The sequence below is a fragment of the Marmota marmota genome, unplaced genomic scaffold, assembly GCF_001458135.2.
Source record: "Marmota marmota marmota unplaced genomic scaffold, marMar, whole genome shotgun sequence".
Lineage (NCBI taxonomy): Eukaryota > Metazoa > Chordata > Mammalia > Rodentia > Sciuridae > Marmota > Marmota marmota.
The window spans coordinates 39,587,912-39,603,122 of NW_026000057.1; the positions used below are offsets into that span (position 1 = coordinate 39,587,912).

General features: G+C 35.9%; 1 protein-coding gene and 2 non-coding genes across 3 annotated transcripts in view; 1 reads left to right on the plus strand and 2 right to left on the minus strand.

Moving 5' to 3' along the window:
- Egf (epidermal growth factor) overlaps window positions 1-9,459 on the plus strand; it is a 91,878-nt gene extending 82,419 nt beyond the window's left edge. Inside the window, 4 exon segments of the mRNA XM_015484643.2 lie at window positions 32-199; window positions 2,993-3,110; window positions 6,075-6,180; window positions 8,093-9,459. Of these exon segments, the coding sequence (XP_015340129.1) occupies window positions 32-199; window positions 2,993-3,110; window positions 6,075-6,180; window positions 8,093-8,295 (595 nt within the window). The 3' untranslated portion in view covers window positions 8,296-9,459.
- On the minus strand, window positions 2,130-2,202 carry Trnaa-agc. The gene has a single exon. It is a non-coding gene; the product is annotated as a tRNA-Ala (tRNA).
- Window positions 9,460-10,273: 814 nt separating the features above from the next.
- On the minus strand, window positions 10,274-10,346 carry Trnaa-agc. The gene has a single exon. It is a non-coding gene; the product is annotated as a tRNA-Ala (tRNA).
- Window positions 10,347-15,211: the final 4,865 nt, after the last annotated feature.

The following is a 15,211-nucleotide window of genomic DNA, read 5'->3' on the forward strand; positions in this document are numbered from 1 at the left end:
TCTGATGACTTCTGTTTGTATGTTGCTATAGCTGTGTTATTGGCTACGTCGGGGAGCGATGTCAGCACCGAGACCTGAGATGGTGGGAACTGCGCCATGCTGGCCATGGGCAGCAGCGGAACATCACCGTGGTGGCGGTCTGTGTGGTCGTGCTGGTTCTGCTGCTGCTCCTGGGGCTGTGGGGTGCTCACTACTACAGGTGACCCTTTCTTCCCATTGGTACCTTCAAACCTCTAAGTCCTCCCAAGGGAACACCTGCCTCCTCAGGATGCCCCTTATCTATCTATGGACTACATTTTAATAATAAGTAGTAATAATAGGTAGTAGTAGGAGTAATAGGTTTTTAAAATCCAGGATTTTACTGCCCTAAAATATCAGTGCATTCATTTATTTTTCTTGTTCCATTCTAGTCTTTGTCCAAATATAGTTCAGGTGTCTGTTTACTTTTTTTTGTGGTGCTGGGGATCATGACCAGGGCCTCGCACATGTTAGGCAAGTGCTTTAACACTAAGCTGCATTCCCAAGCAATGTGCATTTTTAAAAATAAGTTATACTCCATGTATGTATACCTTTATTTTATTTATTTATTTTTATGTGGTGCCGAGGATCGAACCCAGTGTCTCACATGTGCTTCGTGAGCACTCTACCACTGAGCCACAGCCTCAGCCCCAGAAGTGTGCATTTTTTAATTCCAGTTTCTTCTTTTAGCATCCCATGCTCTTCTTGCCCCTGCTCCCAGCCAATGTAACTATAATTTTTCATGACTGCCTTTCACTGAGTTAATTTCACACAAAATATGGCCTTTTATTAAAGAAAATCAGTATCTTCTCTAACTTTGGAAGGATGTTTCTGATCCTTGAATTTTATATTTTTCATTCATTTAAAGTTAACAGTTAAAAACCAAGGAATCATAACACACTTTTAATTTTTTAAAAATCACACTACAGTAAAGGTATAAATAGGCATCACCCTGTTCATTTTGCATTTCCTTAAGTAGAACATTGCTGGGCATGGTGGCACATGGCTGTTAATCCCAACTACTTGGGAGACTGAGGCAGGAGGATCACAATTTCTAAGCCAGCCTGAGCAGCTTTGTGATAGCTTGTCTCAAAATAAAATCATAAAAAAGGACTGAGGGTGTAAGCTCCATGTTACAGCACTTGCTAGTGTGTGTGAGATCCTGGGTTCAATCCCCAGTACCATAAACAAACAAACAAACAAACCAAAAAACCTAGAAGACTTTGGGCTGATGGTGACTTTATGAGATTATCTAGTTCAATAATATCATTTTATGGCTAAGAACCTGAGACCCACTTAACTCATAGGTTCCAATTCTCTGAGAATGTACCAATACCTGCTACTATCTTAAGATAAAAATCCAACATCATTCGCTTGTACTACACAACCACTCATGTCTTTTTTTTTTTAAACTCAGTGTATGAGCCAAGATACTCTTCCTTGAGATCCTGCTATATTCTAGTGTAGTGGTTAAGAGCATAGGTTTTGGAATCACGTCACACAGCTTCTAGTCCCAGTTAGTGCCCAAATAGGACATCAGACATATTTAATACCTGTATTCATTTATTTCCTTTGCTATAAAATAGGGACAAAAATAGTATTTATCTCAAGGGTTATCATGAGATTGAATTAATCAAAGTAAAGAGTTTAGTGTAGGCCTGGCATATTGAGTTTCATAAATGCTGTTACTGTGATTATCTGTGAATGATAATCTTCCCAATCAGATTCAGATACTCTAAGACCTTTTATGCCAACTCCTGAGAGACAAGATTCTCAGGCACAAACTTGAAATTTTAATTCAGTGGTCCACCTAGTAATATTGCACTTTTTAAAATTTTTGTTCTAATTAGTTATGCATGACAGTATAATTCATTTTGATATATCATACATAAATGGAGTATAACTTTTCATTCTGCTGGTTGTACATGATATAAAATCACACCGGTCATGTAATCATATGTGCACATAGGGTAATAATGTCTGATTCATTCTTCTATCCTTCCTACTCCCAAACCCGCTTCCCTCCCTTCACTCCTCTAGGTCTAATCTAAAGTACATTGCACTTTAAAATATATATATTAGTCTTAGATGGTCACAATACCTTTATTTTTATGTGGTGCTGGGGATTGAACCCAGTGCCTCATGCATGCTAGGCAAGCGCTCTACCACTGAGCCACAACCCCAGCCCAGCTACAACCCCAGCCCTACATTGCACTTTTTAAACTGGTATTTAAACTCAGATGTTTTAGAAAAGAACATTTAATGATCTATATAGGTCATTCCACTGGACAATATGCCAAAACAAAGGTAGATCCTGACAAATAGTGTAGAAAAAGTTGGAAAAAAGAAACAAATTCATGTGTGCTATAATTGTTTTTCTCTGTTTGATGTATTATGATGTTATTATGTCTTACATTATACTGACATCTTTCAGAGATCTGGATTGAAAACTAAAGGCAAATTGCTAGATTTGTTTAATTGGAGGTGTGTGTGTGTGTGTGTGCGTGTGTGTGTGTGTTTCTGGGGATTGAAACCGGGGCCTCACATATACCATGCAAGTGCTCTATCACTGATCTACATCCCCATCCCATTGGCTTGGAATTCTAAGCAGCACAGCAGAAAAGTTCAGAGACTTTACTTACAAAGACGAATGTCTTTAGATTCAATGCTCTTATTCCTAAAATCAAAAGTGGTAAGGGCTGTTACTTCAAAAAGAAGGCTCATCAGAGCCCTTTCTTTTTCTTTTCACTGAAATCTATCCAGAATTGTAAAATTCACTGGGAACAGATCTGTGGTTATTTACTGAACTGTGCTGATAAGAGTGGCTGCTTACCGGCTATTAATCTTCAGCTATGTGCTTGACCACATGTGCACTGTTGATAGACCTCTTCTGACAAGATAGTTGTCCCTGGCCATCAGTGAGTGGGATGAATGGTTTGTTTTGAGATTGTATCAGATTTTGGCTTTATCTCAGGACTCAGAAGCTGCTATTGAAAAATGCAAAGAATCCCTATGAAGAGTCAAGCAGAGACGTGAGCCAAGGCAAGCCTGCTGAAGGAGAGGCTGGAATGTCTTCTTTCCCCAAACCTTGGGTAATGTGACCAAAGTAGACGAAGCCAAGAAGTGGGTTGATATACATCCCAGTTCACTTTTTCTTCTCCTTTACTGAGTTTGGAGCAACTGGAATCTGTTATAATTTTCAACTAGTATCTGTGTTAGCCAACACTACATCAGCTGGGGAGGGTTAGGGGTGGGATGGTGGAGGAACTGTGTCCTATATTAAGGGAATCTGAATTAAAATACCATCCTAATTTAATGGCAAAAGAATTGTAGGGGATTTTTTTTCTATGTATACCTTTTTTTTATGACTTAAATTATTAGGTTATGTGAAGTTTTCCCCAAATTTTAGGTGATCCCTTTCACATGGATATCTTAAAAATTCAAGATTATGCTCCTGGCATTCTTAATATTTTTTCCTCATGCACATTTTAAGTCCCTAGACTTCAGTAGCAAAATAGTTTCCAGATTAACAAAAATACAGGATGCTTAAATTCATACTTATAATGAAAGTTCAAGTTTAATTCAAAGGCAGATTTGAGTTAGTCAATTGGCTGTTTTGTATTTTATCTGTCAACCCTGAATGTTTTCCAAAAAACATACTAGATCTAGAAATTCAAGATACTTGGCAGGTCATCTGCTTCAGTATTGATTTCAGACCACTAGAGGGAAGACTTGCAACAAGCTAAACTCTTGATGCTGGGAATTTCCATTTCCAGAAATCCATCAGAGAACTGATTGAGTGTGCTCTGTTGGTGTATCTGTGGTGTATGTTGCAGAAAAGCTTGGAATATGTAGCAGGCCAGGGAGGATTGAAACCTTAGGGAAGAACTGTTAGGAAGAAGTTTTGCAGGGGGAAAGGCAATGTTTGGAGCTCTTTCCACGTATCTCTACTCCCCTAACCCCACCTCACCATGCATCCCAGAGGGTAACTTTCTTGTGATTGAGCTCTTTACTAACAAGTGATCATGTGTTCCTACTGTTATAGGCATTCAGTGTTTACTTGTTTTTTTTGGTAGAGTTTGAGTATAGAAATAAGAAATGTGAGATCTCCCTTACTACCTGGCTATCTTCAGCAAGTCCCTTAAGCTCTATGGATCTTGCTTCCTCTTCAGTACAAGGGACTTAGATTAGATGGTCTCTCAGATCCCTTAAGTCTCTGTAAGTGCCACAGTATGTGATTCTGGGAGGATTTACCTGTAGAATTTGCTCAGTTCTTGGAAGCCTCCTGACTGTGGACTTTGGAAGTACCCACATTGCTTTGCAATCTGTGTGGTATTTCATTTAGGTTTTGGATGGCAGGTTTAGCTTATCTAATTTAAATCAGGGGAAATAAGGAGAAACACAATCCTTTATTTTTATTTATTTTATTATTTTTTAAAAATATTTATTTTTTTGGTTGTAGTTGGACATGATACCTTTATTTTATTTATTTATTTTTATGTGGTGCTGAGAATTGAACCCAGGGCTTCAAACGTGCTAGCGAGCGCTCTACCACTGAGCCACAACCTCAGCCCTATTTATTTTATTATTATTATTAATTTGTGTGTGTATGCTTGAATTAAACCCAGGGCTTCACATGTGCTAGGCAAGTTCTGAGCTACATTCCCAGCTCAGAAACATTTGCTGCATGTCACTTGCTTGTTGGCTCAGTGCTGTTAGGAAACGCCTGGGCTGCTGAGCTCTGTCCTCCCCAGCTGTCATAAGTGTCATCCACACCAACTGCTGCTGCAGATACCAGAGGGAGTGGGAGAGAGCTGAGTACCCAGACTGGAAGGAGAAGCAGAAGAAACAAATCTGGTTCCATCAGCTGCCTTCCCCATCTCAGCCCAGAAATTTGGGTCCTGTGTTCTTCCAGCAGAGAGGCAAATGGTTGGAACATTTGTGGTGTAGAGGGAGGGATTTTGACTTGAACCAGAAATAATGGGCCTGTGCCCTTAAACAGTGGTCCCATATTGGTTTTGCAAAATGTTTCTGCAGAGAGACCATTAATAAGGAGAAGACAAAGGGTGATTAGTGTTGTGGAAAATAAGAAAATGAGAACATATGTTCATGAGATTTACCCTTTTATTACCAACATTCCCCTCTCTTCTCCCTAATTGACTCCATTCATCATCCATTCCTATACTTTTATAATTTCAAATTCCTATTCTCTTGATTCTGGGTTCTGGGCTTCTTCCTGTGGAAGGCGCATTTCTGAACCAGTGGAGCATGGTCAGTCAGAACTTTGGGCAGTCCCTCTACTGGGTTACTGATTGACAAAGAAGGATTTCAGCCATCTGTGTCCTTTATCCTAGAGCATGGGTCACTTCTTTCTTTTATTTTTTTTTTCTTTTATCATTGATCTGTTTTAATATCTAATCTATCTAGCCTCAGAGCAAGCCAGTGAACTCTGCTCAGCCTGCATTCCAAGTGCCCGATCAGTGTTAGACAATCCAAATAATGAAAAGAATGATCATTTTTGTTGACTGAAGAGAAATGTTTTTTTCTGGGTCTCCCTTTATAATTCTGTTTCCCAGTCTGTTTAACCGTAAGAAAACATTTGATGGATCTCTGCAAGATAGTATTTGCACTATTAGTTATTAGTACTTATATTTAAATGAATTTGTGTGTATATGGAAAGTGATATACAAACATGTATGTGATATTATTTGGCCAATGAACAATGCTTAGAATACTTATGGATTCTTGGATTATTTATAGTAAAATGTTAGCCCACAGGGATCCATGCCCCAAAACTGGGATTCCAGAATTAGAATAGAATCTTCAGTACAGATATTGGTAGTGTCCAGTTGCTTTAATAGAAAGTAGCATAGAGTTTCTAATTTAAAATGGAGTCTTTCATGAGCTAGAGAAATAAATTTGACAGACTCTTTTTTCTGTTGTCTTATGTAGGATAAGGTATATGAATATGATAAAGCCATAGGTTTTAATTGATGTATGATGGGATGGTTTGTGAATTATAACCATAACTTCTCTTTTCCTTTTCTTTTCTATAGTTTGTGGTCATAAAGGAACATCAAGACATCAGGAATGGGAGTCAGCCTTCCGCTGGCAAGGATGGTCAGGCAGCAGATGTTGTCCAGTTATCCTCCCTGGAGCTTGGTGAATGGTTATCTTTATCTGGATCATGAGTGTTTTCCAGTGAAAAGTCTCATCTAACCAGAAAAACAGTAGTAAAATTATATAAGTTATGTGAGCATCTGGGTTGTATTTAAATACCATAGAGCTTTAGAGAAACAAATTTGGACTGTATTTTTGTCTTATATGAGATTACCATGTTCACTAAAACTCTAGTCACATAGCAGTCTGCTAGGTCACTTTGAGCAAGTGCTCAGTGAGTGACTTCTTATTTTGAATTAGGGTTTTAAGGTCGTTCTTGGGTTTGGAATCTGTATGGATAGCTGTCAGTATAGATCCAGTGAAATTGTAAATGGCTTCAAGAAAATGTGTTTATGTCTGGTGGGAAGGATTCCTGTGAATGTAAGTTGATCTGGAGATTTCAGAGTATTCAAGTCTTAACAGGGGCTAGACCTCGGCCAGATCCCTGGCTGGCTATGAAGTCCAGTCAGGCCACAGAGAGACAATAAAATCAACCCAGGTTCTCAAACTGTTCTAGAACTCAGTCTGCTTCAGGTAGAAATGGAGTTAAATATCCTCTGACATAGCACTTTTGCCAGGAGTTGTATTATGGTAAATCTCTTGGGCCGTGTCTTAGGTAGCATTATTGTTTTTTCATAGCCTGGAGGACATTATTGAACATGCTTTTGTGTCATAAGCCTTTGAAAAAGCTTAGAGAATCTTTGTGCCAACAAAAGCATTTCCACTGCTAATAAAATGAGCCAATAAAATATCAGTTCTACTTTATTTTCTGATATTTGCCCTTCATGCTTATTACCATAACCTTCTTTTCAGATTTCCTTATAGAGAGAACATAGGCTTCTTATTCTGGAAAAGTCACTCTAAAACCTCTCTTGTACACATGCTTCCAGGTAACCCAAAATACTAAACTCAGTAAATCCTTATTGCCTAATTTGAACAAGGCCTGGATGTTAAGCTACACTTAAGACTTGACTATAAAAACCATAAATACCACAATAAGTAATATATATATATTACTGTTGCCTGGATAATTTAAAAATTCAGCATTTTGAAAAGCTGCTTGTTTTTTTGTTATTTTTTGTTACTACTAGAAAGTAACAGCATCTATGTGGTTACATAGAACTTTTTTTAAGCATCTAAAAGCACATACTTCTTTTTTATGAAGGTAATTTACTTTAGAGGTACATATTATATAATTTTTCAAGTCACTCACCAGCACAATGTTATGATAAGAATGTGGTTACATTTAGAAAAAAACTAAAGACTCATTATAGTTAGCTGTGTAGTCAGGGATAGTTTAGAATGTCTACTTTTTTTTGTACTCTGCTATAAACAATTTAACCCATTTTATGGGGCCACTCATCTAACTGTCTCCCAATATGAGTAATATATCCCCGATCAGCTGCCTGGGGTGAAAGTGTGCTTGGGGAAGGAGATAAAGCTCAATTTTGGCTTTGAGCCAATCCCTTCTCTGTTCTTAGAAAGTCCGTGAAAACATAGTACTTGTGGTAGATTCATAGAGTCATTTTTGTTGACCTTAGCCAATATCAACTGGTACAAGTTAAGTGCAAAGTAACTTGCTAGGGGCAGAAGACCACACTGAGAGAATGGGATAAAAGTGCACTGAAAACTTGAGTTTGTTCCAAAGTAATTTATGGTCCAGATGTGGAGACAGGAAGTACACAGAGAAAGCCAAAGAGCAATATCAGGTGCATAGCTCTTTGGATTTTCTCAACCAACCAAGACAGTTTTAATTTTTGAAATTGAGTCCACAATAGTTTGAGAATGTGTTCTTTTTGTATTTCAGGCCAATTCTCAAACCCCAGTTTTTAAGGGTCTCTTTTGTTGGACATTGTGAATAATGTGAATACTAAATTTCTTTTTTTTTAATTTGCTTTTTTTCTTTTTTCTATAGGGTCAGTGCAGCCATGGAGACAGGAACCCCATATACCTGGAATAGGCACAGAGCAAGGCTGCTGGATCCCACCATCCAGTGACAAAAAGTCTGGTCTCCAGGTAATGGAGTGAAACTATCCTCTACCTTCCTATGAAGTTGAGATGCCCCACCTTTCTCCAGTCATTATAGCCACAAAGATCCACCATGCCAAATGGAACTGACTCAGTGACAACTGGAGTTAAAAGGGAGGTCAAGAACAAACCGTGTTGATGGACAGTATATTTTTCTTTCAAAAAGTAGAATACTAAAGATTTTGGTTCCACAATCTCAATGTTACTTACCTAATCAGGGTTCTAGAGGCAGATGTGTAGTTGTGCTTTTGTGTTTTCCTCCAAGCAATCCCATTTCTGATTTTCAAAGAAGAGCGACCAGGAGAATTGGGACAATTGTGCTTAATGAACTGTGGTGTATTTAATAGCCAATACAGATAGATTTTTTTTCTTCCCTGCACCCTCAGAATAAATCTGAGGATAAAGCAGGTTTGGTCAGTTACAAAGTAATTTCTTTGATCTGGATAGTATTCTGAACTCAATTTCATGAAATGACTGGAATATTATAAAATTACTGTTTAGATACATTGAAGGAATTTATTAACTATTGGTCCATGCTAGTAATTTTGCAGAATGAATTATCATAAATTAATGAAAAGTACAAGAATTTACAACTTGATTTTTTGCTGAATGAGATTACTTATTTTTATATTTTTAAAATCTTTGAATGAAATCATTTAATTTTTAAAGCATTTCCCCAAAGACATCAGTATTTCTCAATCATTATTATTCTTACAGCATTACAGCATTTTTTCCCATGAAAATGTTAAATTCTTCCTTTGTGTGTTTGCACAGACTTATTTTTCACATATGAGATTGTAAGCAAATTCCCTGATTTATTTTCATTTTCATTATGGATGGCAATCAGTTTCTTCTAATTATTTAAATAAAATCACCATAAAACATAAACATTTTACTGTACTCCTGATTAAGTAGTTAATTATAGTTGGTGGTGGTGATAGAGTTGAACCAAAGTGATTTGCCACCCTTATTTGCCAACCTTATTATAATTTTTTTTTTAAGTTTGAATCTATAACTCTGACTTCTAAAGTAAAACTTTATATTATTCTAATTAAGTATTTTCCTTGCAGCAAATGCATTGTTACTACACATAACACAACTTGCCTAATGCAATAATTTTGGATTGTTTGGGGCTTTGGATTATCCAGTTTATGCATTAACTAGTCCCTTTGCCTATTTTTGTCTTTCATTTCTCTTCAACACCCCAGATTTTGGTTATAGTAGAAAATCAGAATTAAAAATAATTGAAACTTGTGTTTTCAAGTGGATATTTTATAGAAATTTTGGTAAAGATTTGGTGATGGGGAGGATGACTTAAGGTTTATGGGTATTAATTAACTATTCAGTATGACATTCTTCCCAGCTAATTTTTTAAATATTTATTTTTTAAGTTATAGGTGGACACAACATCTTTATTTTTATATGGTGCTGAGAATCAAACCCAGTGCCTTGCGCATGGTAGGCGAGCGTTCTACCTCTGAGTCACAACCTCAGTCCCCCCCCCCCAGCTAATTAATATTTTGTCAGTGTTTTGTTTTGCTTTAATTAATAACTGATATTCTAGAGGTTCAGGAGACATATTTATTTCTGATGAATTAATTGACCTCAGAAAAAGAATAGCCATAATTTCCCCCAAGTTTTTCTTTCTTTATTTGAATGTTCTTGTTGTTGTTGTTTTCTCCAAAAGTTAGCATTTTTGAAGGTTTGGATTACCTTATTGTACTTCATACAGGATTTTGGTGAATAACCAAAGAAATTACATGAAACCACACTAACACATAATATGCCATTATCTTTGAACCACAAAATCCCTGTTTGCATTTAGCTTTCAATGACTCTGATACCTTAGAAACTGGGACCATTTTAAGTCCTTCACCAGACTGTCCTTCTGCAATCTGGTCAGTTTAAGGGGTGGGGGTGGGGGGGAATGTACTTTGTGTACTTTGGTCAGTGAGTCACCCTGAAGAGATGTCTTATCTTCTTTTCTTGCATTCTCATGGTTCCACTAGAAACATTCTCCTTTATTTATAACCTAAGTTTTAAAATGAATATTTTTGTTTTATTATTTTGGTGGTGCTGGGGATTAAACCCAGGGCCTTGTGCATGCTAGGCAAACACTCTACCAACTGAGTTATATCCCCAGCCCCCATGAATATTTTTATCTAAGATATTTGATTTGATTTTTTCTAGACTGAATATTTTCATTGCCTAACTCTGATGGTCCATTGTACACAATACCTGATTGAGATTCCATTTGACTAAATGTCATTTTCTACATATGAAATGAACGTTCTGCCCTCTTTTGGCGCTCCTAATGAAAACTTAGGACACTGTGTTCTTTTGAATCCATGTGGTTCTGGTTCTACCTACTAGCTTTGATTTCTAACTAATGCCCTTTCCATGCCAATAAATGATTATTGCATAACAATTGAAAATGTGATAGGAATAAATCCTTAAACATAAATAAGGCTGGGAGAAATAAAAACTATCTAGTCAATTTAAGTAGCTGTGACAGGCAAGATTTTATGTTTTGCTGTGTTTCTTTTATGTTTTCTTTCTTCTTCTTTTAAGTTCTTAAATGAGAAACCCTTATCTGTATTGTTTCATGTGCAGTTCAGCTCTAGGCCTGCCTGAAGCAAACACTCTCCTGCTGAGAACTTGACAGTTTCCTCTAACTAGAGCTATAGGCTAGGAATAAGAGAAACACCAGGCTTTACACATTGGTAGCCTTGTGCTGTCACGAAGGTAAGATGTAACTTTCCCAGAGTTCATTTCTGTGTATTTTTGTGATTTAGTTGGTCATAGTGGTTAGATGCAGCGAAAGAGGCACAGTTGCCAGTGAATGCTCACTCTTTCTCATGGAGATTGCTGCTGGGCTGCAGATTTTCCTTATTGATCCTTACTCTGTATTATCTCTTTACCTTTTCTATTGACCCCAAGTCATACCAGTGATCCCAGCCTCACCACCAGACACAGATACATCCACATTCCATAGCCTTCTCTCAGCGGCTCCACTTGGGAAGTTGGAAGTGCCTGGCTTCATAGCTCTCCTTGCCAACTCCAGCTTGTGCATAGGTTCCATTGTATGTTCTATGATTCCTGATCAGTCATTATACTCCGATGTTCCAAATCCCTTCTAGACCTTACTTTCCCAGATCCTTTTGCAATTATGTAAGAATTAATTTTTACAATAAATAATCATAACATAATATCTAATGATTTGCTTCCTTGATTGAACCCTGACTGATAAAACAGGCAAATGTAACTAAATATTCAAAGTACATATAATTCTCATGTTACTAAAACAGTAAGATTAGATGTTTAAAATATGTAAAAGATGAACATAAGGAAATTACATTCTGATTATTTTCACAGAAAATGCAAAATAATTTATAGTTGAATTACCAGTTGTAACACAAATTCAATACACCTTAGTAATACTAACTAGAAAAGTAGCTAAAATATATTGGTTATTATAGTAATATAAATGTGAAGTAACCATGAATAAATCTATTAGGTGTCTGATTCCATTACAGAGAACATTAAAAATGGAAAACTTTAAAGATGACCCAAAAGAAGACATACCATGTTCATGTATAGGAAGTTTAAAAAAAAAAAAAAAAAAAAAAAAATATATATATATATATATATATATATTAGTTGTAGTTAGACACAATACCCTTATTTTATTTATTTATTTTTATGTGGTGCTGAGGATCGAACCCAGGACCTTGCACATGCTACAAGAGCCACAACGCCAACCCCAGGAAGTTTTAATATTATAAAGTTGTCACTTCTCAAAGATATAGACTCAATAACACTTTAATAAAAATGTTACTATTTTCAATCAAACTTGAAAAATTGTTTCTAAAATGCATATGGAAAGGTCTGGTCATGTAAATTTAGATTTATCAGGAACCTTCTGCTAAATAACTAGAAAAACTGTTTAAAAAATAAAATGGATGCTGTGAAGAAGAATAGAATAAATAAAAAGAAGAACTAGATAAAATCCAAATAGTAATTCACTCAAAAACATCAGGCGATTACTAAGCAATAAGGATTTGAGGGGCTAAGCTCTTGGAGAGAACAAATGAAGACTGCAGAGGTGAACCTGACAGTGTCACTTTTCCTCTTTAAGTATTTGCTAATGTGTCAATCACGTTATATCAGAGAAAACATTCAGCATTTGTTTTTTGGGAGATTGGCTAACTTCACTTAGCATTATCTTCTCCAGCTCCATCCATTTACTTACAAATGCCATGATTTTATTCTCTTTTATTGCTGAGTAATATTCTATTGTGTATGTATGTCACTTTTTTTTTATCCATTCATCTACCTAAGGGCATCTAGGTTGGTGCCACAGTTTAGCTATTGTGAATTGTGCTGCTATAAACATTGATGTGGCTGTGTCCCTGTAGTATGCTGTTTTTAAGTCCTTTGGGTCTAGACTGAGGAGAGGGTTAGCTGGGTCAAATGGTGGTTCTGTTCCCAGTTTTCCAAGGAATCTCCATACTGCTTTCCAAATTGGCTGCACCAATTTGAAGTCCCACCAGCAATGTATGAGTGTAACTTTTTCCCCACATCCTCGCCGACACTTATTGTTGTTTGTCTTCGTAATAGCTGCCATTCTGACAGGAGTAAGATGAGTAGTTTTGATTTGTATTTCTCTTATTGCTAGTGATGATGAACATTTTTTCATATAATTGTTGATTGATTGTATATTCTCTTCTGAGAAATGTCTGTTCAAGTCCTTGGCCCATTTATTGATTGGGTTATTTTTTTTTATATTTAGCTTTTTGAATTCTTTACATACCCTAGAGATTAATGTGTGAGGGATAAAATGTGCTCCCAAGATGTAGGCTTTCTATTCACCTCACAGATTTTCTTTCTTTCTTTCTTTCCTTCTTTCTTTCTTTCTTTCTTTCTCTCTTTTTGCTGAGAAGAAAATTTTATTTTGAATCCATCCCATTTATTGATTCTTACTTTTAATTCTTGTACTATAGACGTCTTATTAAGGAAGTTGGGCCTAACCCGACATAATGAAGGTTAGGGCCTGCTTTTTCTTCTATTAGATGCAGAATCTCTGATTTAATTCCTAGGTCCTTGATCCACTTTGAGTTGAATTTTCTAGATAGGGCAGAGGGGTGGGAGGGGAAGAGAGGGAACAGGGGGTTAACAATGATGGTGGAATATGATGGACATCATTATCCAAAGTACATGTATGAAGACATGAATTGGTCTGAACATACTTTATGTATGTTGTATAATCAGAGGTATAAAAAATTGTGCTCTCAGGCTGGGGTTGTGGCTCAGTGGTAGAGTGCTCGCCTAGCATGTGCAAGGCCCTGCATTCGATCCTCAGCACCACATAAAAATAAATAAATAAAATTAAGATATTGTGTCTAACTATAACTAAAAGATAAATATATTTTAAAATGTGCTCTATATGTGTAATATGAATTTAATGCATTCTGCTGTCATTTATTTTTAAAAAATCACCCTGTATCCCATAAATATGTATAATTACTATGTTAATTAAAAATAAAATTTAAAACACCTAAAAAAATTATTTGCTAATGTGAAAACAACAGGCTGAAAGGATATGCAAAGAATTATAAAAATGGAGCAAAGCTTGTGATAGTCTTATGGGGCTAGGAAACAAAATTCATAATTTAGCATCTGCAGAAGAAGAGTAGCCCTTATAAATAATCAAAGCTTTCATATAAGATCTTTGAATAAAAAGCTAACTGAAACAATTCCATCCTCACAGAGATATAAATTCAAATTAGGTTATTCCAAAATAGAATTAAGGTGATTGAAATCTTTAATTTTGGTGCCAGCAAGAGTGGACCATCTCTGGAGGAACATAATGACATTCAGAATCTCTGATTTCTTTAAATTTTTATATACAAAATTGCCCTCAATAATAATAAAAAAAACCAATAATAATACTAGACAAGTGAGAGAATTAGCCAAAAACCAAAAGGGAAAGAAAACAACAATAAAACGAAACAAAAAAAGTCAATTAAGCAAACTTTTGGGAGAATCAGTTATTTAATTTATCAGACAAGGTTTGTAAAATAACTTAGGTTTACATATTGGAGAATACACAGGATAAGAAAAATAATTTCAGTAAGAACTTGAATCTGTAAAGGTTATAAACTGGATCCAAGCATGTTGGCAGGGACACGGGAGGCTAAGGCAGGAGGATCAACAAGTTTGAGGCCAACTTCAGCAACTTAGCAAGACCCTATCTCATAATTTTAAAAATGGGCTGGGGATTGAGCTCAGAGGTAGAGGGCTGGGTTCAATCTCCAGTTCTTCAGAAAATAAAACAAAACAAACATACAAAATGATAAAACAATAACTGAAGAGGAGAGATAATGAAAGTAAAGCAATATTTGAAGAGATAATGTATGAAAACACTCTAAAAATGAAAATAATAAAAAATTAAAATGAAAAATAATAAACCAGATTTAAAAATACTATAAAACCAAACAGAACAAGTAGAAACAAAACAAATAGAACAAAGAAAATAGGGAAAATTTAAAAGCACTCAGAAATAAGAAACATTACTTTCAAATGAAAAATAATAAAACAGATGACTGATCAATAGAAATGATGAAAGTTAGAGGAATATAGGATATGTTTAAGATATTTAAAGACCTAGAATTCCTCATTCATCAAAAATGTTCAAAAATGAAGGCAAAACCAAGACTTTAGAGAACAAACACCTAAAGTCACTAGAACACCCACCTGTACCAACGCAAATTTTGAAGGGAAGTTTTCAGGCAGAAGTAAAATGATCCCAAATAGAATCAAGTAAACATGGCAAAAAATGAAGAGCAATTGAAAGGGTCAATATTTAGGCAAATATAAATAGATATAGACCCTGTGTGAAAAATTGGAAGTTACTGGTAAAGAAGAATTAAATAGGAGGACTTGATTTATCAGACATTGGAAATTATTGTAATGCAAATGATAACTAAGAAATGTGGTACTGTTG